Below are 20,989 nucleotides of genomic sequence, written 5' to 3' on the forward strand. Positions count from 1 at the left end.
CTTTTTTTTTTAGAGAGAGAGAATTTTTTTAATATTTATTTTTTAGTTTTAGGTGGACACAACATCTTTGTTTGTATGTGGTGATGAGGATCGAACCCGGGTCATATGCGTGCCAGGCGAGCGAACTACCGCTTGAGCCACATCCCCAGCCCGATAGCTAAGTTCTTAATAATTAATTTTCACAATTATCTTATGGCTTTAAAGTAGGTCTTTTATAATCTGTATTTTACAGAGGATTAAAACTATAGCTTAGTAAAGTTAAACGACTAGATGATAAAATCATAATATAATAGTAAGTAAAATAAAAATTTAAGTAAGTGGAAAAAGCAAAACTTCAAACACATGGCTGTTAGGCTCCAAAGTTTTCTCTCTTTCTCGCTCTCTTTTTTTTTTTCTTTTTGGATACTGGGGATTAATCTCAGAGGTATTCGGCCACTGAGCCACATCCCCAGCCCTATTTATATTTTATTTAGAGACAGGGTCTCACTGAGTTGCTTGCTAAGCGCCTCACTTTTGCTGAGGCTGGCTTTGGACTTGTGATCCTCCTGCCTCAGCCTCCTAAGGTGCTGGGATTACAGGCATGTGCCACCGTGCCTAGCCAAAGTCTGTTCTGTTAAGCACTACACAATATTGTCTTTCTGAACAGTTAAGCTGTAATAAATAATTTAGAACTGCTAGTTATTGAGACTTTATAGAAATGTCTCTTAATGGTTTTAAGAAAGCTTTTAAAATCTTATTATAGAATTAGAGAAAATTCTAGGATGAGAACCAGCATGCATTTTCCTAATTAAATGTCACATAATAACTTTTATGCACTCTTTACAAAATTATAAGGAAAAAATGGTCTTTTTTAAATTGGCTTACAAAATAAAAGAGCCAGTTCTGAATCACTTTTCTAATAATCTTTAACATTGTTTCTGAAAATGTTACTGAGTTGTTCTGAGGAATATTCGAATTTCCAGATTTTTTTCTTTGCCTAAACAGTTTAAATGGTACTTAAGGGTAGAGTGAGTTAAGGTCCAGCTGGCCTTTTATTTTAAATTTTGCCTATTCTATTAGCTTTATTTATTTTTTTAAAAAATAGACAGGGCCAGGAATGTAGCTTAGTGGTAAAGTATTTGCCTAGCATGTGTGAGGCCCTGTGTTCAATCCCAAAGCCTAACAACTGGACACACACACACAGATAAACTGGGCATTGTCATGCATACCTATAATTTCAGCTACTTAGGAGACTTGAACAGGAGGACTTTTAAGTTTGAAGCAAGCCTGGGCAACTTAGTGGATAAAATAAAAAAGCCTGGAAGAGGGCCTGAGGATGTAGTTCAGTGGCAGAGCTTGTGCCTAGCATGTGGAAGATCCTGGGTTCAACCCCAGCTATCCCCTCCTGCAAATAAGGACAGATAATAGGGCATTTTTTAATATACCTTTATTTTATTTACTTATTTTTATGTGGTGCCGAGTGAGTGTTGAACCCAGTGACTCACATGTGCTAAGGCGAGCACTCTACCTTCAGACCTGTTCCCAACAAGAACAACGCCAACCCCTAACGGGTCATGTTTTTATTGTGTATAAAATGATAGCTTGATACAAACAAACACATACACACATACATTGTGGTACCATCAGTTTTATCAAATGGTAACTCCTCCCTCCTCCTCCACAATGAGACATGTGGAGACACCACATACTTGAAGCTTTTATTTCTTTATTTAGACTGTATAGTTGCCAGTCTGATACTGGAAGTGAAACAATCCTAGAATGAGTGTTAAGTATTTCTTTCCCCCACTCTTTCAGGTGGTTTCCAGTTCACTAAATTAAAATATTAGTTTTGACAGAACTTGTTTCCTGCATCTAATTAAAGAGTCTAGGGTTAAATAAGAAGGACCTACTAAAGTTTACCACCACCCAAAACATACTCCTAGTTATTTCATGATATCTTTTAATTCTGATGGCAATAAGATATGGGCTGGTAAGAGTATGCTTTTTTAGAAGCTAATCCTAACATGTTTTAAATTCCCATTTTCTAGGGTTAAGAACTAACCAATCTGCTAATTTCCTCTTGTCTATCTGGTGCAGATCTTGCAGTTGCCTTGATCATAGTTGAAGTCTGATTGTCTGTTAGTTTCTTAATACATCGTTGTCCTGCCACAATATTACAGACCTACAAATAGAAAAAAGTATTATATTAGATAGATGTATAAATATCTTTTTGTTAGTTCTCAATGCCAATTACATGTAAAATAAAAATTTTAAATCTTCATAATTAAATTGCTTATTTTTAATATCATGTTAAATAAAAAAGTAGCAAACAAAACTACTTTACAATATTATTATAATTTGGTAAAATGTACACAGGATAAAAAGATTGAAAGAAGTATTGGTTAGACTAGAGTGGTAGAATTATAGTTCACTTTTCTATATTCTTTCATTTAATAAAAACCTAAAATAAAATTTAAGAAGAGTTTAAGTTCCAAAATAGATAGCAGAGTATGAAGTAAGTTACAGGACATAAAAGACCCCAAAAGAATGATGAAGAGGAAGATATTCATGAGCAGCAAAGAGACATTACTTCCAGCGGCAGGTAGGTATGTTTCTGCTCCTGCCCCACTTGCAGACAGGGAAGGTGTGGATACTTCAACTGAAGAGTGTACTTTTCTCTGAAATACTGAGCTACTGTTCTCTCCACAGTTTGGCCATTTTCTAGCTGTAAGGGAAAGCTGGTGGGGAGGGGAGGGAAAAAAAGGAGATATGAGACACTTATCCTACTACAAGCCAGCAAAACTTCCAACCTACTACCTAGAGTGAGCTGCCTCGTATCACCACTGCTTTTCTTACGTTTGATGACTGGCAGGCCTTCTTGTTACATTACAAACACGGTATTTCCGTCTCATTGTTCCACAATGAGTCACTTCAACCTTCAGACCTGTTCCCAACAAGAAAAATGCAGGTTACAGAATTGTCACTGTAAAATATTTACATTTATAAAGCCTGTTCACTACTATAAAAACTTAATTCTGAGCAAACAAAATCTGTGATATATATACAATGTGATATTAACATAATTTTATATATAACATTGCTAATAATGGATACTACCATGGTATACCTAATTTCAAACCTTTTCTCTACCCTATCAAGCTCCACTCATAATAAATAGAATCATAAAAATTTCAAAGCCCAAAGATCAAGGGACAAAGTTCTCCATTAATAAAAGCCCCATTTATAATAAATTCGGATAATTATGTTAGGAAAGAGAAGGAGGAATGAAAGAGGAGGTGCAGTAATTCTCAAGATAGTTTATAACCTTCAAAGTATGTGATATTTAAATTGCCCAATCTTAACATACTGATTGAAGATCAGATTTCCTAAAGCTCAAGAAAGAAGCCCTTCAAAGATGTATAAAGCAAGAAAGAAAAAATGCCAGGCCCTTTAAAAAGAAATGTAATGATCATTTTATTGAAGTATAATATAGTGGCACAGTACTTTTACCATATTTGACTAGTAGTAATCAAATGCAACAAAAATAATTCTGAAACCAGGTGATTCCTATCTTCTTATAGAATCAGTGACCCCTTAGAGTATCTGATGAAAGCAATAAACTTTCAGAAAAATGTACATACACAAAATTTAGCAATGATTTTAGGCATTCCTGGATCCCTGCAGTCTACCTACAACTAGGTGGGGGTTGGGGGGTATTCAAGGATCCAAGGCCAACTCTAGAAAGTAAAGAAATGGGCTTTAAATCATCAGCTGAAAGTCTTTGGGGTGAATTTAAAAAAAAATTTTTTTAGTTGTAGATGAACACAATATCTTTATTTTATTTATTTATTTTTATGTAGTGCTGAGGATTGAACCCAGTGCCTCATGCATGCTAGGCAAGAGCTCTACCACTGAGCTACAACCCCAGCCCCAAATTTTATTTTTTACGTATCTTAATATTTCTTCCTGCATCTATCAAAACTCATACTGAACGAGTTTTGAGTCTCAAAAGAAGATTTATTTTTTGCATCTGTCTATAAGTCTTTGTTTCTTTGAGATGAATGTTCTTAACTAGTGCTGTCAATTAGAATTTTCTGAGATGATGCAATATTTTACATCTGTGCTTAATACGGTAATCATTAGTAATGTGTTACTAACCACATAAAATGTGGCTTGTGTTGCCTGAAAAACTGCAATTTTAATTTTATTTAATTATAATTAATTTAAATTTAAATAGATATACCTCACTAGTGGCTACCATATTGGCCAGTCAAGTTTTGGAGCCATTAGAGGAAAGTTAACAAACAAGACACGTAGTGGCCATTGGTTACAGATAAGCAACTCCATTTCTAAAGTTTGGCTTAGATTCCAGGGACAAAATCTAAAAAGGGGTAGATGGAGGACAATTTTTAGATTCCAGACAGAATTCTTGGTTATTCCTTTTTGTATTATTTCTCTTTTATATTTGTAGTTCCTATAGTGCAGTGGTTCTCAACTGAAGGCGATTTTGCCTCCCATCCCCAAAGAACATTTGGCAATGTCTGGAGACTTTTTGGGGGAGCAGGGTGTGATGGGGACCAAAAGACGCATCTTGGCAAGCATTCTACTACTGAGTCACATCCATTCCCTAGGGAGACGTAAAAAAAATTTTGGGGGGATATTTTGGGATTTAACCCAAGGGTACTTACTGAGCTACATCCCAGCCCTTCTTATCTTTTATTTTGAGCCAGGGTCTCACTAAGGTTTTTAGGGCCTTTGCTAAGTTGCTGAGGCTGGCTTTGATCCTCCTGCCTCAGCCTCCTGATTACAGGCATACGCTACCATGCCCAGCTAAAGGAGACATTTTTGACTAGTATAAACTGGAAGTGCTATTGGCAACTAGTGAGTAGTTTGATATTTGGGATACTCCTAAATATCTTACAATGTACAGAACACCACCTCCCATCCCAAAAAAGAATTATCCAGCCCACAATGTCAATAGTGACAAGTTTGAGAAACCCTGCTACAATATAATTTATTTTCTTACTAACTATAGCACCAAATATAAAGTTCACTCATATTAAGTAATATTTTCTTCTGACAGGAACACAAATTAATATGTTAAATGGATACAGTGTTCCTGTACCAGATTGGTATGGATTTTTCTTGAAAAGTACTCCTAAATGTATCTGTGAGAAGTACTTTTTCATTATAGCTACCTTTACAAAACTAAAAGTTCTGATCAGTTACAGAATTTCCTAGGCATTATGTTATAAAGGAGACTACAAAATACAAGGGAAAGCCTTATGAGAAGGAAATACCAATACAACAAACTAAGCAAGATATAACAATATATTTAGGGGGAAAACACCAGAAAAGTTTAAAACAAATTTCAGTTATTTTCACTGCATAGCAATTTGTTTTTGTCTTTCCCTTGAATTAAAAAAAAATATTAATAACATTCTACATACCTACCATAAAAGCTTTTACCAAAAGTAAAATGGTACTTTCAAATACATATGGCAGTTTTACCATACATTTTTCTCAATATTTCTACTGTTTACTATGAATTATTGGGCAAAAAACAAAAAACAATAAAAAAACCCCAATTTATTATCAAACATTTGGGGAGAAGTTCAACAGGAATAAAATGAATATGGTAAAAATATTCATTATAGTACAGTTTGTATCAATATTTAACAGCTACCATCAAATCCTCATGCCAACTAAAAATTAAATCCAAATAGCAGAGAACGTAAAACTTTTGACTCTTGACTTAGTAGGGTAACAATACGTCATATACTTAAAAGAGCCTTATTAAAAAAAAAGCCTTCTTCATTTTGGAAAAAAAAAAATCATTGGTTTGTCAATCAGATTCAGCCCAGACTGTTTTTACCCCAGATCTAGGATCATAGGTACCTAAGAATTAGAACAAAATCCAGAGGGCTAGCAAAAAGGTGCAATTTAAAAAAATGGACTAGATAATTCTCTGCCCAGGTCCCCCCCCAAACCCTCCATCCAACAAAAAAATTCTTTTGGCTTTAATAAATATTTAACCTATAAACTTAGCTTTACCTTCACTATAACATCAACTTTATAATGCTTTCTAGTCATTTTTTCAGTCATTTCTTTGGGCCCCTGAGCAGTTGAAGTTAAGATCGAGTCCATGCTCTCCGGGCAGCGGTTGAATCCTTGTTCTGTACAGATCTTGTATTTTCTGTGATAGAGTGGTGATATGAGTTGATTGCATAGTTACCGCAAAATAATGTAAGTGACTTCATGATATCAGAGGTGGTAACTAAGCAGCAACTCCACTGGAAACCATGGCATTTAGATGATCACATATATAATGGCAGGTAATGCACTAATCTCCTGACAAGGCTAACTGTGCAGTTAATACAGATTATGAAAGGACAATGGTATGGTTACAAAATAGTTATATTTAACAGTTTCTTATTTCAGCACTTATATAATTTGAGAAAAATGGATGCTTATTTTCAAAGCAGGAAGAATTTTCCTTTTAATGTTTTATTGCAATGACTATCTTTTTCCTGGTTACTGAATGGCAAAGAATGAATGATTACTGGAGCAAGCAGGATGTATTCAGCTACTCTAATTGATTTGGGGAACTGAAAGATGTTCAGTGAATAAACTTGAATGCTTCATTCAAACCACAAGCTGAAAATTATCTGCAACAAATAGGTACAATCTTAAAAACAATATCATTATTTCTGGCTATTTAAGATGCACATTTAATATAAATAGAATTTATGCTACTCATTCTGATTAAAAAATAATTTTTCTTCATTTCTAAATAATAAACTAAATACAGTGGAGTCATATCTTACATAAGGATTTGGTTCTAAAGTTATGAGAAAGGCAAGAATTGTACATAATCAAAATTACTCTTAAAAACCCCTTAAATTTCTGATAAAGTACAGCATATATGGGTTTGAACACAAAATGTATACACATATCTAAAAGTATTTAGAACGGTACACATATGAAGAGCAAACACATAACTTTAATGATAATCTAAGATTTATATATAAATATAACTTTAATGATAATCTAAGATTTATATATAAATCTTAGATTATCATTAAAGTTATATATTTCTTTTTCTTCTTGTGAGACCAAATAGAGATAAATTTATGTAAGTTAAATGTATATACAATATAACGCCACTGTATAAATTTTAGCTACTCAGTAAAATAGGCAAGCAACAGTTAGCTCTGTAATGTACATTAAATAGCTAAGTTACAACTGTAGAACAACACATGAAATAGGCTAGCCCCTTATTCATAAATTTTCAAAGGAATGAAATTAAAATTATTAAAAAAATAAGGAAGTCAATATATTAGAATATGTTCAAATAATGATTTTAGCAATATTATAGAAGCACTTTCTCATGAGACAGTATTATCCCTTTCAGATAGTAAGGAAAAGTATTAACAAATTAGCTGGTATCTATACTAGTTGCATTACTTGGAATATTTTTCATTCAAACACTACCTAAGATAAACTTAATTCAACATTGTATAATTTATGTATATTTTTACTGCTGTTACATAAATAGATTTTAATTATAAAAAAAAAATTTCAATAAAGGCTGGCATAGCCATACATTTTATAGTCAAGTTGTTCTAAATGCTAATGAATTCACCTTTTATCTCTTTGGTGAATTTTACCCGGTGAGAATCAGTCAGAGGTCTTGGTTGTTCATCAATATTGTGAATATCAAGAACTTCACACATGAACTGAATTACAGGTTGTGCTTTGTAGAAGGCAGTGGCAGAAACTAAGGGAAAAAAAAAACACAAATAGTACAAATTAATGTTTCCCTAAAAAATTCAGAAACTTTACCTTAAGCTCTAGGCTAATTAACTATCTACAGAGTTAAAAATGATCACTTTTGCACATATATGTGTGTGTATATGAATGTGTATATAAATATGTAGATATATGGTTATTACATGCTATAAAGGCACTAGAGATATGATGAAACATATGAGCTACATATTATCACGTTATTTCCTATTCAAAAAACATGATGTTAGTTGGGCATAGTGGTTCACGTCTGTAATCCCAGTGTCTCAGGAGGCTAAGGCGGGAGGAGGATCCATAGTGAGTTCAAAGCCAGTCTTAGCAAAAGTGAGGTGCTAAGCAACTCAGTGAGAACCTGTCTCTAAATAAAATACAAAACAGGGCTGTGGATGTGGCTCAGTGGCCAACATGCTGTTGGTTGAACTAAGTGTAAACTTTATATATACATACACATAATAGTTTATAACTGATCTTTATTTTTACTGATGTTACATAGATTTTAATTATAAAAACATTTCAATAAAAGGTTGATATATCCATGTATTTTATAGTTAAGTTGTTCTAAATGCTAATAAATTCACCTTTTATCTGTTTGGTGAATTTTACCAGATATAAAGCTTCCTGAATCTGAACAGAGTCATTTATGTAAATTCAATTTCACTTAATAGGAAGTCCTGGCTAGCATAGTAAAGCAAGTTAATAGAAATAAAAGGTAAACTATTTTACATATAAAAATTTCTGCAAATAAGCAGCTTCAGTTTGACCTCTATGGCACAAGAACAAAAAGGCCATATACTATAGCTTTTATAAACTATTATTTCATCATAGATCACTGAATCATTCCATTCTTTAATTCATGTACAGAGAAGTGTGTAAGGCATGAGACAAAGTCTATATTGAGGCAAAATCTGTATTGAACAAAGGTTTGCATGTTCTTTGGCATAAACAAGGTAGTTTATTCTTTCTTTTTTTCTGGTAGTACTGAGTGAATCCAGGGGTGCTCTGCCACTGAGTTATTACCTTTAGTCCTTTTGATTTTGAAACAGTCTCACTAAGTTGCCCAGGCTGGTCTTAAATTTGTGATATTATTACTGCCTCAACCTCCTGAGTTACAATTGATTACAAGTGTGTGCTACCATACCATGCTTTCTTTCTTTTCTTTTTTATGTGGTGCTGAGAATCAAACCCAGTGCTTTGCATATGCTAGGCAAGCACTCTATCATTCAGTCACCACCTCAGCTCTATCATGGTACTTCTTAGACAAAAAATTTCTATGCCATCCTACACTGTTTATTCTAGTGAATTTCCCATTTTATAATGATTAAAGAAGACAGTGGCCTTAAATTCAAGCTATAGACACAAAGGGGTATCTGCCTGATATTATTACAACATTCAACCAACATGATTTCTTAACCTTGGGTTTTGAAACTAGAACAGCTTCACCAATGGTCAGACCACCACCACTCATTTCTTAAATACTGATGATTTTTATGATGCTATAAAGGCACTAGGAATACAATGAAAAGTAAAACTGAAAGAGACAATAAGCTACATGCTACCATGTTATATATTACTCAAAAAACATGCTCATAGGGCTGGGGTTGTGGCTCAGCAGTAGAGTGCTTGTCTAGCACATGTGAGACAGTAGGTCTGATTCTCAGCACCACATAAAAATAAATAAAGATATTATGTCCATCTACAACTAAAAAAAAGTCATTTATATAAATTATACTTAAAAGGATGGACTTAAAAGGATGGACTGAAATCAGTGAATACACTTTAAAATATATGTATTTTTTTAAAAATAAAGGTTTTATGTTCAACTATAATTAAACACACACACACACACACACACACACACATTTAAAAAAAAAAAACATGCCCATGCTGGGTGTGGCAGTGCATGTCTGTAATCCCAGCTATTCATGAGACTGAGGCAGGAGGATTGCAATTTTGAGGCCAGTTTTAGCACCTTAGTGGGATCCTGTCTCCAAAAACAAAAACAAAACAAAACAACTACAAACATGCTCAAAAGAGCTGGGGATGTAGCTCCATGACAGAGCGCTTGCCTAGCATGCACAAGGCCCTGGGTTCAATCCCCAGTACTGTAAAAAACAAACAAACAAACAAACAAATATGCCCAGGGCTGCAGTGTGGCCCAGTGGTACAGCGTCTACCTAGCATGTGTGAGGCACTGGGTTCAATCCACATAAAAATAAATAAAATAAAGGTATTATATTCATCTATAACCAAAAAATAAAAAATAAAAAATGAAATAACATGCCCATGGTTTGTTGAGATAAGTGAGTACTTTTTATGTACTGCTCTTCTCTTCCTCTCCGTAGTTTAAGATTAAATGTCTTCTATAAAATGTCCCTTACCTTTGGAAGCATATTTATAAAACAGTAATTTTCTCAGGCTATTTGTAGGTTGGTGAGGTTGTGGTTATTTTTTTATTTTTATCAAGAAATTTTTATCTTTAAATATTATTTTTTTATAGTATGCACATATTATTTTTCCTTTTCTTTTTCTTCTTTTTTTGGTACTGGGTATTGAACTCAGGAATACTTGACCACTGAGCCACATTTCTCAGTCCTATTTTGTATTCTATTTAGAGACAGGGTCACACTGAGTTGCTTAATAACTTGCTTTTGTTGAGGGTGGCTTTGAACTTGCAATCCTCCTGCCTCAGCCTCCAGAGCCACTGGGATTACAGGTGTGTGCCACCACACCTGGCTATTTTTCCTTTCTTTACCACAGAAATATATGGTTTCATCATAAAAACTTTAATCAATATAGAGATGTACATAGTTAAGACTCTCCCCAGACTGAACCTTCTTCCTGTAAGAATCTAATTTTAATTAGATATGTATACATTTTCTCCTTTTGATATACACTTATAAAGATAAAAATGTAAATACAATTTTTAGGTGATATCAGATGATAAATGCTCTAAGCTCATTATTTCATTAAAAAGTTAATAATAATATGTCTTAGAGACCTTTTTATGTCAGTATTTTGTTATTGTTTTTTTGGTACTGAGGATTGAATTTAGGGACACTCAACCACCGAGCTACATCCTCAGCCTTTTTGGGTCTCATTAAGTTGCAGAAGCTGGCCTCAAACTTATGATCCTCCTGCCTCAGCATGCAGAGTGAGCCAGGCACGGTGGCTCACACCTGTAATCCCAGCAATTTGGGAGACAGAGGCAGGAGGATTATAAATTTCAGGTAAGACTCAGCAATTGCTCTTTATAAAAGGATGGACTGAAATTAGTGAATACACTTTTGAATTAGGAGTGAATTTCAATAAACAAAGGTCTGTTTCTGTTCTGCTTGGTTGAATCTTTAATATTTAATAAAGCTACATATATATGCATTATATTCCTTCTTTTGCTTCCCCACATTAGTTAATTTTTACTGAAAATTAAAAATCTGTTTAGATTTTTAAAAATCTATTCATTATACCATATTAACATATTAAAGAAAATGACATGATAATGTTCCTAAGAAAGCATTTGATAAAATCCAGCACTGCAGCAAATATTCTTACTATACTAAGACCAGAAGGGAACTTCCCTTAATCTGATCAAACTTATCTACCAAAACTTTATGCTAAATTCAACTTCACTTAATAGAAAATCTTGGATAGCACAGTAAAGCAAATTAAGAGAAATAAAAGGTACAAAGGTTTTGGAAAGGGAAAAACAAAACCATTATACTTCATAATATGACGGCCTATATAGAAAAACACAAATCTACAGATAAATTACAGAATTACCGATAGTTCAGAAATGTTGCTCTATCTATGATTAACATACAAAGTTAAATTATATTTATATATCTTAGCAACTAATTTAACATGCAGTTTTAAAAAGATACTATTTATAATCACAACAAAAAATTTAAAAAAGGTGTTTTTGGAATAAAGTCTAAAGCAAAAGATGTGTAAGACCTGTATAAGGTATCTTATTTTTGGAAGATTTTATAGATGATCTAAATAAACAGAGTAATATAGCTTATTCATGTAAATTATCTCCAAATTGATGGGTAAATTCATAGGAATTTAATTCTAATAGGACTGAACATATGCAATAGGATGCAACCCCTTCTGCCCACCCTATCATTCATCAAGATTTGTTATAATTCTTCCAATCAAGAAATTGTGAGGATACACACAGAGACTAGCAGAAGAGACTTAAAAGCCTACCATATACCACATGCAAAACAAAACATACATTCAAAGAACTAAATATGAAGAGGAAAACAAATATTTGTTGAAAATGTAGCTTTATGATCTTGCCAGGTGTAGTGGCGCATGCCTGTAATCCAGCTCGGGAGGCTGAGACAGGAGGATCAGGAGTTCAAAGCCAACCTCAGCAATGGCAAGGTGCTAAGCAACTCAGTGAGACCTTGTTTCTAAATAAAATACAAAATAGGGCTGGGGATGTGGCACAGTTGTTAAGTGCCCCTGGGTTCAATCCCTGGTACAAAAAAACAAAAACAAAAACAACAACAAAAACAAACAAAACAAAACAAAACAAAAACCCCAAAAAACAACAACAACAACAACAAAAAAACTTCATGATCTTGGAAGTAAAGAATAATTTCTTAAACAAGATTAAGAAACAAGCTAGGCATGTTGACGTGTCTATTTAATCCCAGCAATTTAGAAGGCTGAAGCAGAAGGATTTTTAAGTTCAAGGCCCGTCTGGTCAATTTAGTGAGATACTGTCCTAAAATAAATAAAAGGACTGGGGATGTAGCTCAGTGGTATATAGGATCCCTTGGTTCATTCCCCAGTACCAAAACAATACAAGACAAACAAACAAATAAAACCCCAAAATGACAAACCATGAAAACTGTAAGAAAAAAGACACCAATAAACAAAACTTGGAAAAACAAAGAGATTAGTAGAGAATATGTATAACAAATTATTACAATCTAGACTACATAAAGAGTTCCTATAAATCAAGAGACAAGAATAAAAATGGCAAAGGATATTACTAGACATTTCATAGAAGGGAAAAATCTAACTGGCTAAACCCATAAAGTATCACTAATTATCTGATTTGCAATTAAGGAAATGCAGATAAGAACAACAACAAGCTACCAACCAAGGTGAGTAAAAAGTGTCAAGCAAATTAGCAAAACTGATTTCATATCAATAAAGATTTATAAAAAATTTCAAGGCTGGTAATATAAGCTGAAAAGTCAATTGAAGAATGAAAACTCTTAGACTGTAGAATATAAACTGCTACAAACATTTAGGAAAGCTAATGATAATACATAAAAATTGGAAAATGTGAATAAATTTTCACTCTAGAAATTCCATTCTATTGGTATATATATGCTTGAGAAATTTCAATCTACAAAAGAGGCATAAAGATGGGCACAGTAGGGCATGCCTGTAGTCCAAGCAACTCAGGAAATTGAGGCAGGAAGATCAAAAGTTTGAGGCCAGACTCAGTAACATGGGGAGAACCTATTTCAAAATAAAACATAAAAAGGGCTTGGGTAGGGGCTGGGGATGTGGCTCAAGCGGTAGCGCGCTCGCCTGGCATGCGTGCGGCCCGGGTTCGATCCTCAGCACCATATACCAACAAAGATGTTGTGTCCGCCGAGAACTAAAAAATAAAATATTAAAAATTCTCTCTCTCTCTCTCTCTCTCCTCTCTCACTCTCTCTTAAAAAAAAAAAGGGCTGGGGTATAGTTCAGTGGTAAAGCATTTCTGGGTTCAATTCCCAGTGCCCCCCCCCAAAGTTATTATATAGTATGGTGAGAGTAAAAAGAATAAATTCAAATATCCATCAATACCATAAATAAATTGTATTATAAATTTATATGTATGTAGTATAAGTTAGTGAGAAGGCTTTAGAATTTAGATAAATAAAAGTTGAGAAAGTACAAATATTGAGAGGAGTTGGGGAAAAATGAGAAATTATTAGATTGCCAGTCTTGAGATAAATAAAAAGAAAAACCTGGGAAAGAAAATTCACCAAAATAGACTAGATATCCAGAATGCTACTTTCATAGTTGTTTAATTCATGAATATAGAGTTTCTCCAAATTTAAGGACATTTTCATTTTATTAAGGTTTTATAATCTAAAAGTCATGTGTCTTTTCTTGAATTTACTCATAAATAATCACGAAAACTTTGTTCTGTTGGAAACCTATTTATTTTTCATTTATCAACTATTGCATGTTTGTTCTTTCTTTATATTTATTTATTCATTTTGGTGCTGGGGATTAAACCCAGGGCCTCATACATACTAAGCACATGCTCTACACCACTGAGGTATATCTCCAGCCTTTGTTTATTTTTTAACTAAGTTTCTATTTTGATGGGTATCAGTGTTAGAATAATGAAAAAGGATAGATTTGGAAATCAAAGACTTATCAATACTTATTAGACTTTATTCATCTGTTGTGGAGGGTACAAAAAGGAAAAAAAAATCTTATTTCTCAGAGCATTGGGATGAATCAATGCAAGGTACCTATTTGTGCCAGAAATGATAGCAAGTTTATAGAGCTGCTTTCTAAAAAAAAAAGTTTTCCCAGGGTGGCCTTGAACTTGTGATCCTCCTGCCTCAGCCTCCCAAATAGCTGGGATTATTAGTGTGCACTACTGTGCTGGCTCTTTTCTCATTTTTCTAAAATGTCTTTTTAGTTGTATATAAACATAATATTTTTATTTATTTATTTTTATATGGTGTTGAGGATCAAACCCAGTGTCTTACATGTGCTAGGTAAGTGCTCTTCCACTGAGCCACAACCCCAGCTCCTTTTCTCATTTTTGAAGAACTCTTTACTCATGTCATAGGTTCACCGGTCCACTGACATCTTAATTCCAGGCAAAACCATACTGGCAATATAAGCTAACTCCTTGAAGAGGCTGTATAAAAAAATGTTCCATCAAAATGAGATTACGATTGCTTTTCACAATGTCAAAACTAAATTTTCTCTCTTAAGATACAACAGGAGATAACATGTGAAAAAAGAAATAATATTTGCCACGTTTAAAATGAGTAGTAGTAGGGGGCTAGGGTTGTGGCTCAGTAGTAGAGTGCTTGCCTAGTATGTGTGAGGCACTGGGTTCAATTCTCAGCACCGCATATGTTAAACATCTCTATATTTCCTATATCATCTAGCAAAATATATGGATGCTCAGGAATATTTATTCATTGATAGGTTAAAGATTGCTTTATCTATCTATCTATCTATCCATCCATCCATCCATCCATCCATCCATCCATCCATCCATCCATCTATTGTGGTGCTGGGGATTGAACCCAGGGCCTTGTGCATGCTAGGCAAGTACTCTACCAACTAAGCTTTATCCCCAGCCCTGCTCTATTTTTTTTTTTTAAAGAGAGAGCGAGAGAGATAGAGAGAATTTTAATATTTTATTTTTTAGTTATCGGCGGACACAACATCTTTGTTTGTATGTGGTGCTGAGGATTGAACCCGGGCCGCGCTGCATGCCAGGCGAGCGCGCTACCGCTTGAGCCACATCTGCAGCCCTATTCACATCTTTTTAAAAAACCTTTTTTTGTAGTTGTAGATGAACAGCATACCTTTATTGTATTTGTTTATTTTTATGTAGTGCTAAGGATCAAACCCAGTGCCTCATTTGTATTAGGCAAACGCTCTGCCACTGAGCTACAACCCCAGCCATACATCTTTTGTGAAGTTTTCTTTTCTTTTTTTTTTTTTGGTGCTGGTGATCAAACCCAGGCCTTGTGCATGCTAAGCACACACTATAATACTGCCAGGTATAGTCCAGCCCCAAGTATATGCTTTTGACTGCATTTTGATCTGTTGTCTTATGAGTTAAGTTTTTCATACATCTCAGACAAGGCTTTTTTGCTCAGGTATGTTTTGCAAGTGTTCTTCCAGCTATAGCTTGCCTTTTCATTTTCTTAAAAGAGTTTAACTTAGATGGTTTCCATTTATTAAGAAATCTTTGCTTACTCCATGGTTGTGAATATTTTTCCTGTTTTTTTCTTTTTCTTTTAAAAAATATTTTTAGTTGTACATGGACACAATACTTTTGTTTATTTAGTTTTTTTATGTAGTGCTGGGGATTGAACCCAGGGTCTCGTGCATGCTAGGCAAGAGCTCTACCACTGAGCCCACAAACCCAGCCCGTTTTTTGCTTAAATATTTCCCAGTATTAGTTTTTTGTTTTGGCCTATAATAAATACACTTTGAACTAAGGGGGCACTCAACCACTGAGTCACATCCACAGCTCTATTTTGTATTTTATTTAGAGACAGGGTCTTATTGAGTTGCTTAGCGCCTCATGGTTGCTGAAGGTGCTTTGAACTCACGATCCTACTGTATCAGCCTCCTGAGCTGCTGGGATTACAGGTGTGGGCCACCACACCTGGCCACTTTGTTAATTTTCTTAATAATCTGTTGCAGCTTTCAATTTATTCCAAAATATTGCATCTTCTTTTGATGTTACATATGGTAAAATGTTTTCATTTTTCCAATTGTTGAATGCTGTTATATTGCTAGTATTCACTGTTGTTTCCTGAAACAGTTTTATTTCTTTTCTTCTTCTTCTTCTATTTTTTTTTTTTTTTTTTTTTTGATTTACCATTGGCTGGGACCTAAGCATCCTTGCTTTGTTCTTGATCTTAGGGCAAAAGTGTTCGATCTTTTCATCATAAACGTATGATGATGCCTACATGTTTTTCTAAATGCTTTTATAAGTTTTCTTTTATTGTAGTTTGTTGTGTTGAGAGTATATGTTATCTTTGTCAGGTGTATTAGGTATAGTAGCCTCAAAAATTGAGTTACAAAGCCTTTTTTCTTCTTCTGTTTTCTGAAAGAATATATGAAAGACTAGAATTATTTTTTCCTTAATATTAGGTAAAATTCACCAGTGAAATTATTTAAGACTGGTGTTTTTCTTGTGAGAAGTGATTATAAATTCAACTTATTTGATACAGGGTTATTCCAATTTTGGTAAAGCTGTGTCTGTCAAGGAATTTGTTTTAACTAAGTTACCGAATTGGCATAAAGTTGTTCATGACATTCCCTTTTAACACAACTAAAATTTTTAAAGAACCAAAACTTTGCTTCCTTAATTCTCTATTTAATTAATTTTTTCTCTTTATTATATTTTACCTTCTACTTACTTTGGGTTTAATTTGCTCTTCTTTTTCTAGTTCATGTAAACTGTTATAGCCTGTGTGCGAGGTAGTCCCCAGTGAGTCCTAATTTATGGGATTTAAAGCTTTGTGTAATCTTTCCTACACTGAATATAAATGATCTGTGTAACCAATAGGATGTTATGGAAATGATAGAATATAACTTTCCATGCTAGGTATTAATGTTTTAGAGCTTCTGTCTTGCTTTCTCATGGATTAATCACTCTAGAGTAAGCCAGTTACAATGCTGTGAGGACACTTACCCAGACTTAAGGAGAGGTCCACATGGCAAGGAACTCATGAGGTCTTCAGAAATAAGTTATCATCAATTGAGTGAGTCATCTTGAACTGGATTCCCCAGTTCCAGTAAAGTCTTAACACTGATTGCAGCTTCATGAGATTCCCTGAACCTGAACCAACCAGTTAAGCCACCCCTTAATTCCTGATAGAAAGTATGTAAGATAATATTTATTGTTGTCTGAGTCATTTAGTTTTGTATCAATTTGATAAGCAGTGATAGATAAGATGTAAAATAGGACTTAATAATCCACTCAAACATTTATTAAGTATCTCCTTTATGGTTTGGAAATCAAAGAGATGAATCAAAGTCCCTGTCCTTAAACACGGAGCCTGGGTTAAGGCGGCAGGAGTATCTCATTTCATTCTCTTTTCAAACTCCACTATAAATATGGTAAGAAAAAAAAAAAGACACAAACCTAGAAGGAGAGAAGAACAGAAGAGAAACTACATCAACATTTTGGAAGATGAAAAGTGAGTAGGCAAGTTGTAACTGATATAGTAGACCCAAGAAAATGAAATCACAGCCAGCTGTTTTGGTAAAGGTTAAGAACCAACTGCATTTACACTACCAAGTCCTCAAAATGCAGACGTGGCTGTGCAACGTAACTCTGAAACTGGTGATAAAAGGATGTGGATGATGCAGAAAAATAAAGAGGAAATCAGTTTGAGAAGGTGAAGTCCTAGAGGAAATCAGTTTGAGAAGGTGAAGTCCTAGATCCTCTATCTAGATCCTGAACAGCTGCCCCTTCTTCCTTTTTGCATCGGTTTACAGATGCAAAACAAAGACTCTTAGGAAGAAAGATGCCAGGCATAGTTGAAGGCACAAGACTGTACTATAAACAAAGGATTAAATGACTATAAACATTAAATGCTGAATGAAGGATTTCCTCAGCCAGAATCCCCATCTTGACTTCCAGAATGTAGGTAACCAGACTGGAGTTTGGAAGACTCATCTTTGGGTAACTTGACCTGCCAAGAGAAGAAATTTAAAGATTCTCCAACCTCAATCCACTGAAATCACCTCATGATGAAGCTCAGAGTCAACAAATCTCTCCTGAATGAAATTGAATCTCTCTCACCCTGCAAAAAATCAACTCAAAAGTGGATCAAAGACTTAGACACTAGAACAAAGATCCTGCACCTAACAGAAGAAAAAGTAGGCCCAAATCTTCATCATTTTGGCTTTTGATCTGACTTCCTGAACAAGACTCCTAAAGCACAAGAATAAAATCAAGAATCAGTAAATGGGATGGATTCAAACTAAAAAGCTTCTTCTCAGCAAATAACGTGATGAGAGAGCCTACAGATGGGAAAAAAAATCTTTACTACACACATCTCAGACGGAGCACTAATCTTTAGGATATATAAAGAACTCAAAAAACTTAACAAAAAAACAAATAACCCAATCAATAAATGGGCTAAGGAACTGAACAGACTATTTATTTTTAAAAATATTTATTTTTTAGTTATAGTTGGACACAATATCTGTATTTTATTTATTTATATATGGTGCTGAGGATCAAACCCAGGGCCTCGCACGTGCTAGGTAAGCACTTTACAGCTGAGCCACAGCCCCAAGCCTGAACAGACACTTTATAGAAGAAGAAATACAATCAATCAACAAACATGAAAAAATGTTCATTACCTCTAGAAATTAGAGAAATGCAAATCAAAACTACTCTAAGATTTCATCTCATTCCAGTCAGAATGGTAATTTTCAAGAATACAAGCAACAATAAACGTTGGTGAGGATGTGGGGAAAAAGGAACACTCATACATTGTTGGTGAGACTGCAAATTGGTGCAAGCAGTATGGAAATACCTTAGAAAACTTGGAATGGAACCACCATTTGATCCAGCTATCCTATTCCTTGGTTTATACCCAAAGGACTTAAAATCAACATACTACAGTGTAGCCACATCAATGTTTATAGCACCTCAATTCACAATAGCTAAAGTATGGAACCAACCTAGATGCCCTTCAACAGATGAATGGATAAAGAAAATATAGTACATATACACACTGAAATATTACTCAGCCTTAAAGAAGAATAAAATTATGGCATTTGCAGGAAAATGGATGGAATTAGAGAATATCATGCTAAGTGAAATAAGCCAATCTCAAAAAACCAAAAGCTGAATATTTTCTCTGATAAGAGGATGCTGATCTATAATGGGGCGGGGGGAATAGGGAAGAATGAAGGAACTTTGGTTTGTATAGAGGGGAGTGAGGGGTGGAGTGGGGCTCTGGGGATGGGAAGGACAGTAGAAAGAGACAGCCATTATTATTAGCCTGTATACATGTATGATTACACTACTGGAGTGATTCTGAACCATGTACAGCCAGAGGAATGAGAAGTTGTGCTCCATTTGTGTACTATATATCAAAATGCATTTGACTATAAAACAAGTTAATTAAAAAAAAAAAAGTCTGCTCCCTGTATTCTGTGTTTCCAGCCAGGGTTTTAGACTCCCACTAAATCATGAGTAGATAATCAAGGATACTAGACGTCTGGGAACATCTTCCAGAATGAAAGACTGAGAACAAAACAAAGAGGAATTTGGGGAAAGCATAGTACATACCAGGAATAAATCCAAAATTAGCTAGTATGTTCAGAAAGCTAAGAAAGGATATGGCATCTGTAAAACAGAAACAGCATGATATTCAAAAATAATATTCATGAAATAAAAAATGAACAGTTAGAAATTAAAAAAAATAATAAAATTAATGAAAAAGAAGAATTGGAAGATGAAGTTGAGGAAATTTTTAGAAAGTAAAGGAAAATTGGGGAATAAAGACATATAAAGATATATACACTTAAAATGGGTGAATTCTATACTATATAAATTAAACCTCAATATAGTTATTTTTAAAAGTGAAGCAGGAGGCTGGGGTTGTGGTTCAGTGGTAGAGAACTCACCTAGCACGTGCAAGGAGTGGGGTTCGATCCTCAGCACCACATAAAAATAAATAAAGGTATTATGTTCATCTACGACTAAAAAAACATTAAAAAAGAAAAAAAAAATGAAGCAGGGCCGGGTGTGGTAGCACACGCCTGAAATCCCAGCAGCTCAGGAGGCTGAGGCAGGAGGATCACAAGTTCAAAGCCAGCCTCAGCAACAGCAAGGCACTAAGCAACTCAATGAGACCCTGGCTCTAAATAAAATACAAAATAGGGCTGGGAAGTGGCTCAGTGATCGAGTGCCTGTCCCTGGGTTCAATCCCCAGTACCACACACACACACACACAAACAAAACAAGGAGTAGGGCTGGGGATATAATGTGAAAGACCCTGGGTTCAAGCAATCCCCAGTACTGCAAAAAGAATACAAACTAACTGTTATTATTATTTTTTTTTAATGGAGCAATGCTTTCAAATTTCTAAAGAAAAACTATTTCCAAGAAAGAAACTACCATTTATTTCTGAGGTAGGGTTTTGCTGTGTTCTCCTGGCTCACGCCATCCTCCTGTCTCAGTCTCCTGAGGTTTGTTGATAAAGTCCAGTTTCTAACATATAAGGTGTCAAAAAAAATGTACTTTTTTATGAAACTCCTGGGAAGAGGAAGGAAAGGATGTGACATGGGGGCTGGGGATATAACTCAGTTGGGAGAGTGCTTGCCTTGCATACACAAGACCCTGGGTTCAATTCCCAGCATCACACACACAAACACACACACACACACACACAAAAAGGATATGAGATGAACACAGGAGCAACACAAAAATAATTCACCAAAGAATTTC

General features: G+C 34.6%; 1 protein-coding gene across 4 annotated transcripts in view; it reads right to left on the minus strand.

The window, feature by feature from the left end:
* Positions 1-20,989, minus strand: part of AGO3 (argonaute RISC catalytic component 3) — a 137,098-nt gene that overhangs the window by 40,756 nt on the left and 75,353 nt on the right. For all 4 annotated transcript variants that reach the window (XM_081306197.1, XM_081306198.1, XM_081306200.1 and 1 more), the window contains 4 exons: positions 7,625-7,759; positions 2,836-2,923; positions 2,570-2,717; positions 2,042-2,161 (listed from right to left, as the gene is read on the minus strand). In XM_081306197.1, coding sequence (XP_081162323.1) covers positions 2,042-2,161; positions 2,570-2,717; positions 2,836-2,923; positions 7,625-7,759 — 491 coding nt within the window. The remainder of the gene's footprint in view (positions 1-2,041; positions 2,162-2,569; positions 2,718-2,835; positions 2,924-7,624; positions 7,760-20,989) is intronic.

This window comes from Spermophilus citellus, assembly GCF_964194105.1.
Source record: "Spermophilus citellus genome assembly, chromosome: 9".
Taxonomy (NCBI): domain Eukaryota; kingdom Metazoa; phylum Chordata; class Mammalia; order Rodentia; family Sciuridae; genus Spermophilus; species Spermophilus citellus.